Source organism: Hirsutella rhossiliensis (genome assembly GCF_020360975.1).
Source record: "Hirsutella rhossiliensis strain HR02 chromosome Unknown scaffold00005, whole genome shotgun sequence".
NCBI classification, from domain to species: Eukaryota; Fungi; Ascomycota; class Sordariomycetes; order Hypocreales; family Ophiocordycipitaceae; genus Hirsutella; species Hirsutella rhossiliensis.
The window spans coordinates 4100592-4117118 of record NW_025408671.1 but is presented as its reverse complement, the minus strand read 5'-3'; the positions used below and the strand labels follow the sequence as shown (position 1 = coordinate 4117118).

The 16527-nt window shown below is 57.4% G+C and overlaps 6 protein-coding genes across 6 annotated transcripts; 3 read left to right on the top strand and 3 right to left on the bottom strand.

The window, feature by feature from the left end:
* Positions 1-379: 379 nt before the first annotated feature.
* On the top strand, positions 380-1467 carry HRG_05925 (fic/DOC family domain-containing protein; the record flags this gene model as incomplete). Its single annotated transcript, XM_044864396.1, has 2 exons — positions 380-553; positions 613-1467. 2 exons carry the CDS (start codon positions 380-382, stop codon positions 1465-1467), a joined length of 1029 nt encoding a protein of 342 aa, XP_044720928.1.
* A 1650-nt stretch (positions 1468-3117) lies between these two features.
* HRG_05924 (kinase) lies at positions 3118-4644 on the bottom strand (the record flags this gene model as incomplete). The annotated part of the gene is made up of 1 exon (XM_044864395.1): positions 3118-4644. One exon carries the CDS (start codon positions 4642-4644, stop codon positions 3118-3120), a length of 1527 nt encoding a protein of 508 aa, XP_044720927.1.
* A 1491-nt stretch (positions 4645-6135) lies between these two features.
* On the top strand, positions 6136-6932 carry HRG_05923 (pre-mRNA processing factor 4 (PRP4) like domain-containing protein; the record flags this gene model as incomplete). The annotated part of the gene is made up of 2 exons (XM_044864394.1): positions 6136-6860; positions 6917-6932. The coding sequence occupies 2 exons, from the start codon at positions 6136-6138 to the stop codon at positions 6930-6932; spliced, it is 741 nt and encodes a 246-aa protein (XP_044720926.1).
* Positions 6933-8072: 1140 nt separating this feature from the next.
* HRG_05922 (cyclin pch1) lies at positions 8073-9480 on the top strand (the record flags this gene model as incomplete). The annotated part of the gene is made up of 2 exons (XM_044864393.1): positions 8073-8534; positions 8623-9480. The coding sequence occupies 2 exons, from the start codon at positions 8073-8075 to the stop codon at positions 9478-9480; spliced, it is 1320 nt and encodes a 439-aa protein (XP_044720925.1).
* A 436-nt stretch (positions 9481-9916) lies between these two features.
* Positions 9917-12406, bottom strand: HRG_05921 (PIF1-like helicase domain-containing protein; the record flags this gene model as incomplete). Its single annotated transcript, XM_044864392.1, has 4 exons — positions 9917-11419; positions 11494-11787; positions 11856-12119; positions 12197-12406. 4 exons carry the CDS (start codon positions 12404-12406, stop codon positions 9917-9919), a joined length of 2271 nt encoding a protein of 756 aa, XP_044720924.1.
* A 1066-nt stretch (positions 12407-13472) lies between these two features.
* HRG_05920 (Beta-ketoacyl synthase) lies at positions 13473-14947 on the bottom strand (the record flags this gene model as incomplete). The annotated part of the gene is made up of 3 exons (XM_044864391.1): positions 13473-14279; positions 14700-14749; positions 14824-14947. 3 exons carry the CDS (start codon positions 14945-14947, stop codon positions 13473-13475), a joined length of 981 nt encoding a protein of 326 aa, XP_044720923.1.
* Between the last annotated feature and the right edge of the window lie 1580 nt (positions 14948-16527).

The window sequence follows — 16527 nt, the reverse complement described above, 5'->3', positions numbered from 1 at the left end:
ATGTCTAAGTCGTGATGCGGAACAGAGGGATGTGGGATGCATTCCGAAGCTGGGGAGGGAATTTCCCCCGGGGTCCCCTGCGAAACGGACGGACCCACAGCCCACAGACCTCGTCTTCGACACTCCTTCGACCTTCGACACCGACTTACATGCGGCGGCAGACAATCACGCACGAGTGGGCCTATAATAGGTACCCACCTGTCAAGCCCTTCCCTAAAACACCATACTTCCCCCACCTTGTGCCCCCACCTTGTTCCCCAGCCTTACCTTGCAGTGTTCTTTTCCTTTCTCTCACCCTTCTTCTACACTTTTGCTTGCTCAAGTAACCATGGTGTTCGTCCGTGGTTTTCTCCTCTCAACGCCCGCTCTCGGGCGTGGCATGAGCTCGTCGACTAACCCGCGAAACATCCTACTCAAAAAGATATACGCGCCCTTCACCCATCTCGAAAGAGACAGCCCCGAGTACAATAAGCTGGCCAAGTCTGGGAAAGTCTGGGAGGATTACCATTATCCTGGTGATAGCGAGCGAAACGGCTACGCGAGCCTGAACCAAGTGACCATTTAACCCCTAATTCGATGCTTGAACAGGTTCGAGACTGACTCGCAGTGCAGCGCCATGCCTCGATCCTCGACAACATCGATAGCTACAAGAGTGATATCAAGCTCCGCACGAGTGACATTTCTCGTAGCCTTATCGCTAAATATGCGCATCAGTCCGTGGCGATAGAGGATAATAAACTTCATCTTGGCAACAGTATCCGGATCAACGACTACCTTGCCTCGACCTTTTTCAAGGAAGTCGACCTCGCATCTGTGTCTGCTAGCAAACTTTCTCAGTCAGCGCTCCCAGAAGTTCATTCCATCCTACCCGAGGCCGATGTGAGCCAGGCCACAGAGCTGCGAAACCACATCGTGGCATCTCATTGGGTCACCGAGACGGCTTTGAAAAACGTCGGTACGGCTGGGCTTGACGAGAATGAAGTTCAGGCGCTCTCGGCTCTCATCATCAAGGAAACGAGCTCGGAAAAAATCTATGCGAATAGCTGGGGAGGGAGAGTCGTGCCAGGAGATTTTCGACGAGCCCCAATCACCGTCCGGAGCAATCCGTTGCGCGTTTTCCCTTATCCTGACGAGGTTCCGGCCCTGATGAAGCGCTTCTTCCAGTGGCGAGACAAAGCCCACCGCATCAAAGATCTGCATCCGATCGTCATCGCTTGCCAAGCGACTGCCTATTTTCTGCACATTCACCCGTTTCCCGACGGCAATGGCAGAGTCGCTAGGTTGATAATGCAGGACTTCTTGATTCGCCAGGGATACTTTCCAGTCGTTTTCCTTGGCACTGAACGGTCTGACTATTTGCGAATGATCAAGGATGCACAAGATGGCAATCCCGAAGAGTTTGTGGCCAAGGTTGTGTGCACCCAATTGGAGGAAATGGTCACATTCGGCCGCGAGTTTCCCGGCTGATCGCAGGCTGAGAAAAGTAGGGGTGCTTCCAGCGAAGTAGAGATTATTTTGCTCCAGCTGCCTCAGAGGCTTAATAGAGTTTCAGGAGAGGGTCCTGTCGTCATCAGCCAGGAACCGGGTGTGGGGGCAGGGGGGTCCGATTTGAGCGTCTGCACGGGCTTCATGTCCGACCCGGTTCATCTTCACGTCTATTACATACACGAAACCCTGGGGTCATGGCAAAACTCACCAGAAGCAGAAGACGCAAGAAATGAAATAAAACTGGAGGGCACATACATAGAGCAAGCAGCAGGCCAAACCTGCGAGTCTCAAAGCGGAGAAGCCGGCCGCTACGGAGTACGTAATCGTCAGCCTTACGAAATGCCATTCGTAGATTTGCTTCGCTACCCCGCGGCCCCCCGGGGTAGCCCGATGATAGGTCAGCCGTGCTCTTCTTTGCCATAAAGGGCCTTTTTGTATTGTAAGACAACGGTGGCGCGGCGTGCGTCCGTCTGTCTGCCCGCTTACGGCAGAGGCAGGGCGACGCACGGTGAGTGATGGACGGCGCGCCGGACCGAGGAACAAGACGGATTCCGTTCGGCGCGGACAGCATTCCACGCCGGTCCGAGGGCTGCCATCATACATGACGACATGGCCGTCTCGGAAAACCAGAGCTGCAGCCAAGTTGGCGAGGGTGGATGAGGCGCTGCCTTGTGCAACACCGAGCACTGAATGGACACGGCCCTCCGCGCCACGCACGCAGGAGCAAAGCTTTCTCCCCCCCCACCTCCCCCCCACACCACTCCTGCTGTTTGCTGACGGGGGCCGCAGGGCATGGGGCTGGGCTTGGCTCGGGACCAAGGTGCGACGCGGAACCCTGCCCTATGGGCCTTGTCCCGTGTCGGAGTCATCGCCAACGTCTGGACCTCTACGCGACGAGGCCGCCCCGACCCTTCCGCCGCGCGCGCTCGCCAAGCCTCCTCGCATACGAGGACGCTTCCACCGCCGTCGTCGACGTTGTTTGTTGAACCGTACGGAGAGGCCGCCCGCTGCCCCGGTTCCATCATCCACGCATACGGGTCCCGTCGTCGAGGAATAGGAGACGGCCACTTGGCACCAGCAGGGATTCCGGACGGGTTTGCCCTCTTTCCCCCTCCATTTAGCCTTTTGGCGTCTTGGCTCGCCTTGGCAACGCGCGTCTTCCGTTTCGACCAGTCACACGGCAGGCTGAGCATACAGGGCTGACTCGAGGGATGTAAAGAGAGGGCATTTTGATTGCCTGCCGCACCATGTGGCCGCCCCTGACTTGTCACACGAGTCTGCGCTATCTCAACTCTATCTCGTCGATCGGGCGGCCGCACATGGAAGCACATGCACATATATATTGCCCTCCCCCCTCCTGGTCCCCATGGCCAGTGCCGCACCAAACACAGCCTCCCGCTTATCGTATGACTCGTAGACCTTTAGGAGCCACGTAATCCAACGACTCGATACGCGCACTGCACAAAAAGCCCCGTCTCGCAGTCCGTCTCTGACCGCGCGTGCCTCACGTCCTTCTTTCGCAGCCAGGCCTCCCACATCATTACAGACGGCTTGTGGGAAAAGCTTATAAAAAGATAAGAAACGCTCCCAAGTGGGTTAAAATGGAAAAAGGCGCAGCAAGACCCCTCGTCAGGCGCCGTTGGCCATGGGAAAGGCGTTGCTCTCGAGGAGGCTCGACGACGCCACGAAACTGAAGCCCCCAAAGACATCGTCCTTGCCGCTATAGGCGCCAGCCGGCCATGGCTCCCCGCCCGCCACGACGGGGCTCAGCGACAGCTCCGTGAACTCGGGTGCGAAGTTCTCCGCCAGTTCCGGATCCGTAATCATGGGCTGAATCGGAGGCTCCATCTCGCGCGCCGCGAGCTTCTTCCAGTCAATCTTGCGGAAGAACCGGTGCTTCTTGAGCGTGAGCAGATCCTTGGGCATGGCCGCCCCGAGGCGCTTGTGCGGGTCCTTTCGCAGGAGTCGCGTCAGGAGGTCCTTTGCGTCGGGGCTGAGAAAGTAGGGCAGCACGAGTTTCTGCTTGACAATGTTGTCCTGCACCTTGGCGTGGTTCTGCCCGCGAAAGGGAGGGTTTCCCGTCATGAGGTCGTACCCGAGCGCCCCAAACGACCACCAGTCGACGGCCTTGCCATATTTTTTGCCGAGAATCACCTCGGGGGCCATGTACTCGACGGTGCCGAGCATCGAGTTGCAACCCTCGGACGGTTCCACCGCCACCTTGGAGAGGCCAAAATCCGTCAGCAAGAGGTGGCCATCGGCATCGAGCAGACAGTTTTCCGGCTTCAAGTCCCGGTACACGACCCCCAGGTCGTTGTGGAGGTGAGAAATGGCCAGCAGCATCTCGGCCATGTAAAAGGCCGTCACCGTCTCCGAGAACATCTTCTCCGTGTTCAGATGGGTAAACAGCTCGCCACCCTGCCCGTACTCGAGGATCAGATACAGCTTCTCGTGGTCCTGGAAGGCGTAGAAGAGTTTGACGACAAAGGGGTGCCGGTTGACCGACTCGAGGATCTGACGCTCCGTCTTTGTCTGCTCTACCAGCTTCTTGTGCACCACGAGCGACGCCTTTTTGAACTGCTTCTGCGCATAGAGCCTACCGGTTGCGCGCTGCTTGACGAGGAGGACGGTGCCAAAGGTGCCCTTGCCGAGGCATCGCAGTGACTCAAACTCCTCCGAGGTCATCTTGCGTTTCGGGTTCAAGCCTCCCTCGAGGGGCTCCATGAAGGGGGACCGGTCGCGCAGGCTTTCACTAACAAAGTCATCCTCCAGGTTGACTTCGTAGCTGGTGGACGCATTGTCCGAACTCTCGCTCCCGGCGTCGCTGCGCAGGCCATCGCGGCTGTGGGAGCGGCTGTGAATGGCGCTTCGCAAGCCGGTGCGGACGACGGAGCTGGAGCGCGACGAGCCGTCGAGGTTCAGGGGGTCGGCTCGCATGCGCAACTTGGCGATGCCGGATACGGCAGGCGACGACAGTGGGCGGAGGAGAGGGCTGCAGTTTGCGCTGACGACATCATCGAGACGGTTGCGGCCGCGGCGGGCATTGAGACGCGGCGTGTCGCAGACGCCCGAGTCGGAGTCTTCGTCGCCAGAGGTGACGGGGGTGCCCTGGAAGCCACGGACGGTGGTGAGGGCGGCAGGGACGGGGGTTATCATGGCTGCTGATGGATGCTGATGGGTAGCAGTGCCGGCCTAGGCTCTCCCTCGCGATATGGACCGGCGGCTCAGGTTCCCCGTCGGCGCTCCGGGTCAGCGCGCTGCTGGGACTCAAAGGGAAGCGCCTGGATCTCGCAGTGGCGGGCAACACGCATCTGGTACTTGAAGAACGAGGATCGCATGTGGAACTGATCTTGTATATGCATCGGGTAGTGGTTGCCGGGTCGCTGTGTGTATGGGCGCGTGTAGGTTGCGGTTTCTCGCAAGGCGGTTCAGGAAAGGGAGAGAGAGAGAGCGCCGGTTTGTGTGGGAGGAGGAATGGTGTGGGTAAAACCTCGGGCCGTGCGAGTGACATGGTTCACTGTACGGCGCTAGAGAAATAGCTGAGTTGATTCCTTTTTCCATCATCCACTTCCTTGCCGGCCTTTGACCCTTTCACCTCGGCACTCTTTTTTTACACCTTGACCAGACAGGATGAGCCGTCAGCTTGTCCGTCAGTTTGTCCGTCAGTTTGTCCGTCAGTGCATGTACTTGCCCAACAGCGTTTCCAGCGGCGGCCGTGTCAGCCGCACTCGTAAAAGCAGAGTTTTCTTTCTGCAGTGCGTCGGAGCCGCCTCCACCAGCCGGGCTCAGGATTGCCCTCGGCCCCCATCGGACCAATCGCAGGGGGGAGAGTGAGAGAGCAGGGAGGGCGTGTTTGAGGGCGTGCACTTTTGCTGTAGACGGGAGCGTGCTTTTACAGAGTTGACTGACGACAGCGTGGCAGGACTTTGGTCCTGACCAAGACCTCTTACTGTCGTACAAACATGGCTCGAGTCAGGGCATCCGTGGGAATTGCATTGCCCGATGCTGCTGCCGGACTCTCCAAGGTATGGATGGTTCTCTCTCCTATGCATCGGTATGGATGATGATGCATGAGGGATGTGCAGAAGAATAGCTGGACACAATTGCATCCATCGACTACCGGTACTCGAAAGGCACTGAACAATGATGCTTGGGCGCCGGAATACAGAGAACAGGTTCGGCATTGTGAACAATTACCTACTGCAGGCGGTTCAAAGCCACCGTCACTCATGACAAACACAACTTTTCTTTTCACGACTCGCTGTGTCTCGACTGCTGTGTCTCTACTGCTGCTTTCGGTACTCCGTACCGTGTGCCCAAGGAGGTACCTCGAAGGGACTGCGCTGTACCTTATCGGGACAGGCCAACATTCACAGCCCCCACCAGAGACTTTTCACTCGTCCACATATTAGCTTGGAGCTTCACCAAGCCCGGCACGTCCTCACATCGTCACACAGCGCGCCCGCAAACCTTCACTCCCCAGATCGAGACCCCGCAGCCGCACAGCTCCACGCAACCCCTACCTAGTCTCGACAGCGTACGCGACCAGCAACGCCCGGGCACTGATAGAGCAAAGGCCCTCGGAGGGCTGGCTCGACACACGGCGCCGCCTCATCCCCGTCGCGTCGCGGCTCCTCACTGCCCATCATGATACACCCGTCGCGACAGGCCTACGTCCAAGAGGCCGAGGCCGCCGTGGGTGTCGCCCTGGAGGATCTTCCCGATAACCACGACTATGACCTTCCCACCGCCGGCGGCGCCGAGAAGGCCTCGGCCATCCTCAACCAGTTCAACCGAAAGCGCCTCGCGGCCACCATTGCCGTTCCCACCGACGATGGCCGCGTCCGCGCCAGGCTAAGAGAGATGGGCGAGCCCGTCACCCTCTTTGGCGAGGGCCCGGCCGAGAGGCGCGACCGTCTGCGCGAGCTCCTGACCATCCAGGCCGAGATGACAAGTCTGGAAAACGGCGACATCACAATGGAGGACGCCTCGGACGACGACGCCGCTGAAGAGCAAGAGGAAGAGTTCTACTCGAGAGGAGGCGACAAGCTGCTCCAGGCTCGCCTCGACATCGCCCGCTTCTCCCTACCCCGCGCCAAGCGGAAGACGGCTGTCCAGAAGGAAGAAGCGACCATCCCCCTGCGCACCCATGTCAAATTCCGCAAGAACATCAAGGAAAGGCTGCAGGCCTTTGAGCTGCAAGGGAGCCAGACGGTCGGCGAGAGGAACATCAGTATGACCCGAATGTCGCCCAACGGCGAGCTTGTGGCCATCGGCAACTGGGGCGGCCAGGTCAAGCTGCTTGAGATCCCGAGCCTGTCCGACAAGATAACCTACCGCGGCCACACCAACAAAATCGGTGGCATTTCATGGTTCCCGGGCGCCACTCTGCCCCAACACAACGTCTCGCTAGACTCTGTCAACCTAGCCTCTGGGGGCGCTGAGGGCTTGGTCCAACTCTGGTCCCTGAATCAGGATACCCCCCTCGCCACCTTGCAAGGGCATTCGCAAAGGGTCTGTCGTGTCGATTTCCACCCCTCCGGCCGATACCTGGCTTCTGCGTCCGAGGATACTTCGTGGCGCCTATGGGACGTTGAGACGACAACAGAAGTTCTCCTGCAGGAGGGTCATTCCAGAGGTGTTTACACCATTAACTTCAACAACGATGGGTCTTTGCTGGCGAGCGCGGGCTTCGATAGCATTGGCAGGATATGGGACTTGAGATCGGGCAGGACAGTCATGATCCTGGACGGGCACTTGGACGGGCACATCAAACCCATCCACGCCCTCGACTGGAGTTCCGATGGCCACCGGGTTCTGTCCGGGTCCGCTGACGGATGGGTCAAGTGCTGGGACGTGCGAAAGGTACAGAGGACCGGCGGCATCGGCGCGCACAGCAGCACCGTGTCGGACATGCGGTGGTTCAAGGGCCTCGACGAGCCCATCGACGGAACACCGACGGGCGTGGACGAGAAAGGGGGGCGGATCCCCAAGAAATCCGACACCTTCTTCGTGTCGAGCGGCTTCGACCGAAACGTCAAGGTCTTTTCCGCAGACGACTGGACGCTGATCCAGACGCTGAGTGGCCACACGGCACCGGTGGCCAGCGTCGACTATAGCAGGGATGGAACATGGATCGTCAGCGGGGGCCACGATCGGACCGTGAAGCTGTGGGGGCGGAATGACGGAGAGGCACTCTGAGCCAGCCAGCCATGTACAGGTAGAGACGTGCACGTGACAGTCAAATATACCCCATGAATGGCCTTCTGCCTTGTTCAAGGTTGTGCCTGTTCAGAATTGCACCAAAAATCCCCGGTTGAAGAGACGGATCGCCTGGGCAGCAAACGTGGATGCATGGTGGCGGGTCAGGTGACCGTGAGATTAGATAACGGCCGAACTGCCATTGCGGTCGCGACCCGTCGCTCGCCTCTCCTCACCACCTCCACCATTGACCAACGCTACCCGGCTTGCTTCTCTCTCTCTCTGTCTCTCTCTCTGCTCGGCGCGCGCTTGTTTACCCCATGCGTTTCCATCGACTCCGCTCCCTCCTACTGATTGCCAGTCCGACGTAGTCTCTGCCGGAGATGGCGAGCATTGATCGCTACCGGCCGCCTCGCGAAGGCTACCAGCCGCCCAGTCTCCCGAGCGGTTCCCGCAACGAACAGGCGTCGCGATCCCCTCCTCGACGCCGCAATGTGCCCCCTGCGGCGCCCACGCCTCCTCAACACAGCACGCGAACGTCCCCCCCGCGACCGAATACCCTCTCCAGCCAACGGTCCCCCTCGCAATCCGGCAGGCAGACGCCCATGGCCCCGTTGAATCAATGGTTCTTCACCTCGGACGAGGTGCACAGCACTCCGAGCATCGTCGACGGCATTCCCCCGTCCGAGGAGAGGCTGCGAAGAGCAAAGGGCATCAACTTCATCTACCAGGCCGGTGTCATGCTGGACCTGCCGCAGATCACACTCTGGGTGGCCGGCGTTTTCTTCCACAGATTCTACATGCGCTTCGGCATGGTGCAGGAAAGAGGTGGCATTCATCATTATGTGAGTGATTCCCCCGTCCATGTTGTTTTGCGCCGGCCTCGGTACGCCTTGGGCTTTGTTCACAGGCCATGCTAATGATTCGTCGCAGAACATTGCCGCCACCGCGCTGTTCCTCGCGAACAAGGTCGAGGAGAATTGCAGGAAAACCAAAGATATCATTATTGCGGTCGCAAAGGTGGCCCAGAAGAATGCAAAACTCGTGATTGACGAGCAGAGCAAAGAATACTGGCGATGGCGGGATAGCATCCTCACCTATGAGGAAATTATGCTGGAACAACTGACCTTTGACCTCATGGTTGACAACCCGTACCGTCACCTGTTTGAGCTCCTCGGACAGCTGGAAATTGTTCACAACAAGCACTTGAGACAGGCAGCTTGGGCTTTTTGTAACGACGCCTGCCTGACGGCGCTGCCGCTCCTCATCGAGGCGAGAGACGTGGCCATTAGCGCTATTTTCTTTGCCAGCGTCCACACCAGTCAACAGATTGACGACATTGGCGGGGATCCGTGGTGGAAGTATCTGAACGGGGACGAGGACCGCTGCGCCAGGGCCATCGAGGTCATGCGACAGTTCTACACGGAGAACCCGCTTAGGAAGCAGAACCCGTCGCTCCCGTCGCCCGCGTTTGACCTGGAGAATACGCGGCGGCGAGCGGACACGCTGTTGAGCCAAGCAGATACGCTCTCGTCCACCGGCGGAACCCCGATGGACGTCGAGCGAGCCAGCCGCAGCCCAATAGCGAGAACAAACGGCGTCACCGACAGGGGAGCCGAGAGGGATCGGAATCATGAGACAGCATGTCAACCTGGGGCAGACGGGGCCGACAGTGGTCCAAGGTCCCCACCCAAGAGAAAAGACTTCGATGCTGACTCTAGCGCTGTTCAGGGAAGAGCGGAGAAGCGAGCGAGACTCTCGGAAGATGAGGGTGAGCTGGTGGAAGGTTGAGAGTGGGCGGCGGAGCTTGGAAGGCAGGAAAGACGAGGCGTTTCAGGGTAATTTGCTCGAGTTGTCACATCTTGACGAGAGCCGGCCGTCAGCAAGCAGCACGGAGGAGAATGACAATGTTTTGGCATGCAGGCGTCCAGGAGCCTGGTGGCGTTTGAAGGGCAGCGATACCTGGGCCTCGGGCGCAGTTGGTGACTTATATCATAGAAGCAGGCTGCATTTCAGCATGCAAATGTAAAATACTACGTCACGCCTTGCAGTTTAGAGCGGTTGTGCAAGGCGTACAATCAGCCGAAGGCTGCGAGTCCGCGGGCCAACGGGCCAAGCGGTCAATCACCGAGCAGTCAAATCATCTACAAGCATGTAATTGTTACCTTATCTACGCCCACGGATATTTTCGGCAGTATTTCTCTAATGCGAGTTGCATCACCTGGAGTTACGCTGGCCCGTGGTATGTCTCGTAGGGGTTCCGAGTAAGAACCTGTCGTCTGCGGATCTCCTGATCCCTCATCTTCATTTTGATGCCCTCGGGTGGAGACGCGTAAGTCAGGTGATTGCGGTCAAACGGCGCATCCAGCATCAGACCCTGCAGCGTCTTCACGCGTGAGACGGCCACGTAGCTTAAACCAGTCTGGAAGTCTCGGCAGGACAGATCTGTAACGACCATGTCCTCGGTGATGCTTTGTGACTTGTGCACGGTAATTGCATAGCATACGATCAGAGGAAACTGGGTGCGAGTGCAGAGAGTGGCTCCGATGAGGAAGTCCCTCTCCACTGGGAGAATCGGCACAATCTTCCTGCCATCAGGGGTGGTCAGGAATACCGGTCCGCTGTATTTGTCAAACTCCATCATGATAACGCAGGGAGGGTCTTGGATGGGGTCGGCCCCAGGTGCCCAGCCGATATCGTGAACTGTGCCACGAGCGCCGTTGCAGAGGCCAACTGGCTGCCAAAGGTTGGACGTCAGCATCAGACGGGAGCCAATGCATATGGGGATCTGCTTCGCAAGGTTGCCCGCCTTGTCATCAGGCGCTGCCGCGGCGCCAGGGCCTACGTTTTTGGCCATTACCTGGATGACAGGCCGGCCGAGGCGGTCGAGGTGGTAGTGGTTGAACTCGTTGACCCTGTCTTTCGTGGCGTACACCCGTAAGGCGTTGTCGAACTTGGCAACCTCCCGATCGTCTAGCTTCGCCTGTACACGACTGGAGAGGAGCTTCCAGGACTCCCTGGATAGTTGGTGCAGTCGCAATTCCCCGAGGGCCGTGCGAAATGCCTCCTGGTCGTCACCACGCTGACGCTGGACAACATTTAAGAAGACCGTCTTGTCGAAGCGCCGATATGCGTTCCGGCCCTTGATCTCTACTCCCTGCACTTCCTTGTCGTAATAAAGCGGCTTCTGCAGCACTGGGGGAAGTTGAAAGAAGTCGCCAACCAACAGGATATTCAGGCCGCCAAAGAATTCCTCATTCCGATTCGGGAACGCCTCGCGGAGACGGTCATCGATCCATGATAGTTGACGCAGTCCTAGCATGCTCTTCTCATCAATGATCAGGTACTTGACATCCTTAAGCTTCTTCTGGAGCTGAGCCTTGTCAATCGCTAACAGGGGCTTGAAGTCTTTGTTGATTGGGAGATGCAACAGGGAGTGCAAGGTAGTGCCCGAAATCTGATTTCCCGCAACGCCTGTGGGAGCGGCACGCCAAACAGGCGTTCCCCTCCCGCCTGCGGCGGCTTGGAGGTGGGCGGAGAGTATGTTAATGAGGTATGACTTGCCGGTGCCGCCTCCGCCATCTACGTGGAGCAGCAGCTGGGAAGCGTGCTGGGTCAGAAAGTGGTCCATGACCGTGTCGTACACTAGACGCTGCTCCGGATTTAGGGAATCGCGAGCATCCAAGGGTTGATCATCCACCTCAAGGGACATGGGGTTCTCCGCTTTGCGCTGCTTCCAGTAGTCGCCGGTCAGAATGCCACTGTCGGTATACCGTCCAACGTGGGAGTCCAATCATAATTCACATCGAGGTCTCGGCGGCCGAGTATGTCGATGTCCTCTTCCCCCAGCGGATGATCCGGCAGCATGCGGGCGAGTTCATGCCAATCTTCTTCCACAACGGGATCCACATGCTCCTCCAGCTCAAACTGATCGTCCTCTGCCCTCAGTTCCTTTGCTCCTGGCTCTCCGTAATGGTCGTCCTCATGGGAATGGTGCTGCTGTCGGCAGTATTGGTACGCGGCCGCGAAAGATTCGAACCGCTGCCCGCCCACAGTGAGCAACTCCTCTGGGTAGCGATGCGGATGGACCATCATCAACTTGACACGGCAGAAGTCATTAAACTGGGGAGAAGCCTCCGGCCGGTACCGAGGAAGTAAGACAGGACCCTCTTCTTCGCGTTCGCACAGAGTATCCTCCACGTCTTGAGATTGTACGACTGAAGGTACTCAAGGTAGGTTACTCGTTCATGCTGACCATTTCTCTCCAGATATTTCTGGTAGCTGCCGACAGTCTCATTGACATCATCGTCGACGCGGTACGACCGCGCATGATGCTCCAACGGGCGGCAGTCGACGTACACCACCATCCGCGTACCTTCCTGCAGAGGGATGTTGAGCAGCAGGTGGGAAATCTCTTGCGCCGAGTAATCCTCTCGGCAATCAGCTTATTCATAAGGCGAGAGGAGAAGGAGAGCAGGGGCTGAAGGTGCGCTGTGTGTGGCAACACCTGGTCGGCCAGCTTGCAGTATGGCTCGGTCTTCTTCTCAGATTTGCTGCAGTACTTCGCAGCGTACGTAATAACCGCCTGTAAGCTGGTGCAAGGAGATATGTCGATATTGGCCAGCCAGCCTAGGACAATAGCAGGATTGAAATGGTTCATGAGGCTGTCGTTCCGGGCCGCCTCGAAGACGAAGTACGACCTTCCTTCCTTCCTCATAACTGCGGCCAGCTCCCGCAAGGCGCGAGGAAGTCAAAGCGGCACTCCTCTCTGGATTGGCCGCATTTGCAGCCTCGATATCTGCAGCAGCCGCCTCCATGTCCTCGCTAGATCGCCCGTTCGCTTTCTGACGCGCAAGCAGTACGTGGTATTGCATTTGTGACGCTGGCAGCGGTTGACAATTTGCGAGAGCCGCAAGAACGTCATCTCCGTGCCCAGCGGATCCGCGCTCAGGGGATTACCCTCACCTTGAGGCACAGTCCTACTCGGCTCGGGGTTGATAGCGGTGATGTGAAATCCCCACGTGCGTGCGAATACCTCACGAGCGGCTTCGTCCTCCATGTCGGTCCCGGGCAATCCTCCATCCAGTACAGGCCATGGTTGTGCGGGCTACCACGGCCCTGCCATTCATACCGATCCCAGTAATCCGTGACGTTGAACTTCTTCCTTAACACGATATCCCGAAAGAAGCAGTATCGGCGGTAGAAGTGGAAAGCTGCAATGTGAGGGTTCTGCCGCAATAACTGGCGGGATAGAGCCATCCTCTCCGACTCGGATGCGGCCAGCCATTCTTCATATCGGGGCATGTGTTGGTAGAGACTCCGCCAGTGCAGATCTGCCGGGCTAAATGTGATGAATGCAGCAGGACAGCCAAGGTTATAGGCATAAGCCTCCAGGTCCTGCCTCTTTTGTTCCAGAAGGGCGTGTACCGCGAATAGACACTGCGTGTCTTGTGATCGAGTTGATCAGCGCCTGCGCCTCGGGGTCCTCGCTGTGCTGGAGCGCCTGAACAAGCCGCTCTCTTGTGAGCGCTTCATGAGTGCCATCGTGCTGCTTCACAAAGAACTTGGACCGTGTACGTGCCTGTGACCGCATTAGAGTGTTGAATGCGACGAAGCGGAAGGTCGGGTGGCGGGCAAAACGCCCGTCATGCCAACGCATCGCGTGCTCAATGTAATCCTTGTAATCAATGGAGCGTAATCGAGGCTCAACAAAGTCAGCTCTACCGTCAGGAAAGAGGCAGGAAAGGCCAAGGAGAGAAGGGCATGAGAGCGATTGAACTCGTTTATTGGCGTGTGCCGTATATTCGGGAGCTGCAACTCGTGTTGCGGCCGAGCCTGACGTTCGTGGGAAGCTCTGCATCAGCTTCTGATTCTCTAGTGAGAATAGCCCGCAGAGCATCGAGCTCCGTGTCCTTGGCCAAAAGGTCCGGCACCGCAGCTTCGTCCTCTAGGTCAGGCTCTGCCTCGTGATCTTCCTCGGGTCCAACATCGGCAGCCTCCACCTGACTTTGGGGTATTGCATCCAGGATATTGCCATTCTCAGGCAGTTGGCTCAGCCGCTCTTCGTCGATAACGATGCATCGATAGCCAGGATGATGGCGCCGCAGGTAGTTGAGCCATATCACAACCGCCTGGCGGCGCACACGGAACTGGCGGGTGAATTGCCGGCTAAGATTGGCGTGGGACGACGTATTGGCAGGCCGTAATAATACAGTGTTCAACTCCTGCGGCAACAGCGGGAGCTGGTTGTACACTAAGCCAACCTCGCGGAGGAAGTGAACGACGTGCCCCCGATATTTGTACTGCTGCCCTCGCACAAGCATAATGTTGACGTGGGCGTGAACGCGAGCAATCAACGACTCTTCGGTAGGCGTAAGCTCGGGCAACCGGGCCGACACAGGGCCAAAGTCGAGCTGATTATCCGCAGAGAAGAAATACGGCTCGCGGGGGCCGCGTTTCGCATCCTTTCGATAGCAACGCGCACAAATGCCGTCGGTATCGATATTCATCTGAAACCAACTCTCTTGGCATCGACTGCAAAACTGCATTTGGTCATTGTCCAGCTTTGTCCAGAACTCGCGGAGGGTGGTCTTGTCACGGTCAGTCAAGGCGCAAGCGTCGAGGTCGCCATTCCACGCCGGATCTTGTGCGTGAAATACCGCCGACTGTTCAGGTGGAATCATTACCGGGCTCCGAACACGTCGTGGCGGCCTCAACGGTCGAGTTTGCCTTCGAGATTGTCTCGGCCGCCCTCCTGTACCTGGGGCAGGACCACGGCCGCCACGCCTTGGCTGTGCCGAAGGCTGCCGCATGCGATGGCGAAGAGGGCTTCCATCCACGTAATCATCATCGCTGTCCTCGTCTTCGTCCCCTAGATCGGAATCGGGCTCCACCCCTAATTGTTTGAGGTACCGGCGAGGTCGAGCGGGTGAAAGCAGCAAGTTGAAGTAGTCCTCAGCGTCAATATCGGACTCAGAGAACTGGCCGCTGTCATGTCCTTCCCTCCTTACCTCATCCCCATCTGGAAGCCCAATCAGCTGCGGTCGATCTTGACTCGCACCTACGTTCCGTGGTTAGCGCAAACAAACCACTGCGAGCACAGCGCAAGGATATCTTCTCCAGGAACCTCCGAACCTTTAAAGACGCCGAGTTGGGATATTGTGGAGTCGGTGACACAATCTCCCTGCACGACGCCGTGAACGGTGGCCGCGCTGGATAGCGGCCTGCTTGGCCCTCGCCCCAGTCTTGGAGGCATCATCTTGTGAGTGCTTCCCACCTTTGTGGAACCTAGACGCTAGGTAAGAGTAATCTTTGTCGGCTATGCTGATGCTTCGTACAGTAAACGGACTAGAATCTGAGGCGATCGGATGGGTCGTTGGCTGTACGGTGGGGGAGGGAGCAAGAGTCCGGAAGAGCCGCGAGCTCTGTTGGGTTGGTGGAATTGGCGTCCCAAGCACTACCTGGGGCTGGCTCTTTCTCCGAATAACCTCCTAGTTGTATGAAGTTGCCGTAGCTTCTCTGGCGATGTGGGCCGGGTTCCGGATCTCTGTTGCAAGGCGATAGACCAGCATTCCCTTCAGTTCTCTTCGGAGCAGGTCTCTCGGCTAAGGAAGGACGGGCGGCGAGATTCCTCAACGTCAGGTCGCGCCTCTGGATCTGGAGTTCTTCATTTAGTTAGCGTTGAATGGCCTTACGGAGTGAGGAAGACGGAGCTGACATGAGAATTGCACTGACTACGACAGGCGAGGCAGTTCTTGGTCTTCCAAACAGACTTCCGTTTGCTGACGAAGTCACCCGCCGGTTTCTCCTCGCCACAGCGGGCACAGACGATGGAAATCAAGTCCATCTTGAAGCCCTTGAGGGAGTAGACTTAGGACTCAGTACTTCGCGAACCACGCATCAAGACGCGTTGCTTCAACGAAGTTTCCACGTCAAGGCGACGCGCAAGTAAACAAACCAGGGTTGCTACGGGCCACAGACACCTAGTCCCACATTTTTGCAGCCGTTATCCAATTGTTGCACGTTTTGCGGCCGTCCATACAAAATTCGGGCCAATCAGAACTCGGGAAACTTATTGACCCCTGTCTGCACCAAACCCTCATTATTCGGGAAACTTATGGATTGATGTAGAGTCAGCCTTCGGCTGAATGATTCGGTGATACCACGGTTCAAGTTAAAAAGTTCGCATCCAAGAGCCAACCAATGCGTGTACGTACCTTGGTGGGCACGCGCAGGTGCCCGCACTTGTTGGTCGCAGACTTTCGCGCCTGGAAATCCAGGCTTCAGGAAGTCTTTGATTGGTCATTATTTCTGCCGTGCCCACCAGCCCACACCGCCCGACTCCACTCTTTACAGCTATAAAATCCTGCCGCGCCCGCCTGAATTTTAGAATCTTTTCTTCCTTTCTCCTTAGCTCTCTTTGCCTTTTGGCTTAGATCAAGTGTAGTATCTGTTCTTTTCAGTTTAATCTCTGAAAGGCCTCTAAGGAGGCTAATCGTGATTATTCTTATTTTTGGAATATGGGTGGGATCCTCTGCGCATTGCGCATGGTGCCGCCCACTGTGTCCCTGGTATTACACTGCCTCCAGGTGACGCGAACTACGCGGGCTCAATCCTTTTTCATTGCTCGTACCGGTGCGTCCGGTGCGGTGAAGAAGAAGTGGCATGTCGGCAACAGTTAAATTCCCCGTGGTGCAAAGTGGTCTGTTCTGAACGTAAGGGAGCTCGAGTGATGCGTGAATGCGACGTTATGCTCACGCATCAGCAGCTTGCTTTCCTGTCACTAGTTTTCTGATGGGCGTGAAAGAGCTCGATGGACCTGACGAGAAGTGGGCGGTG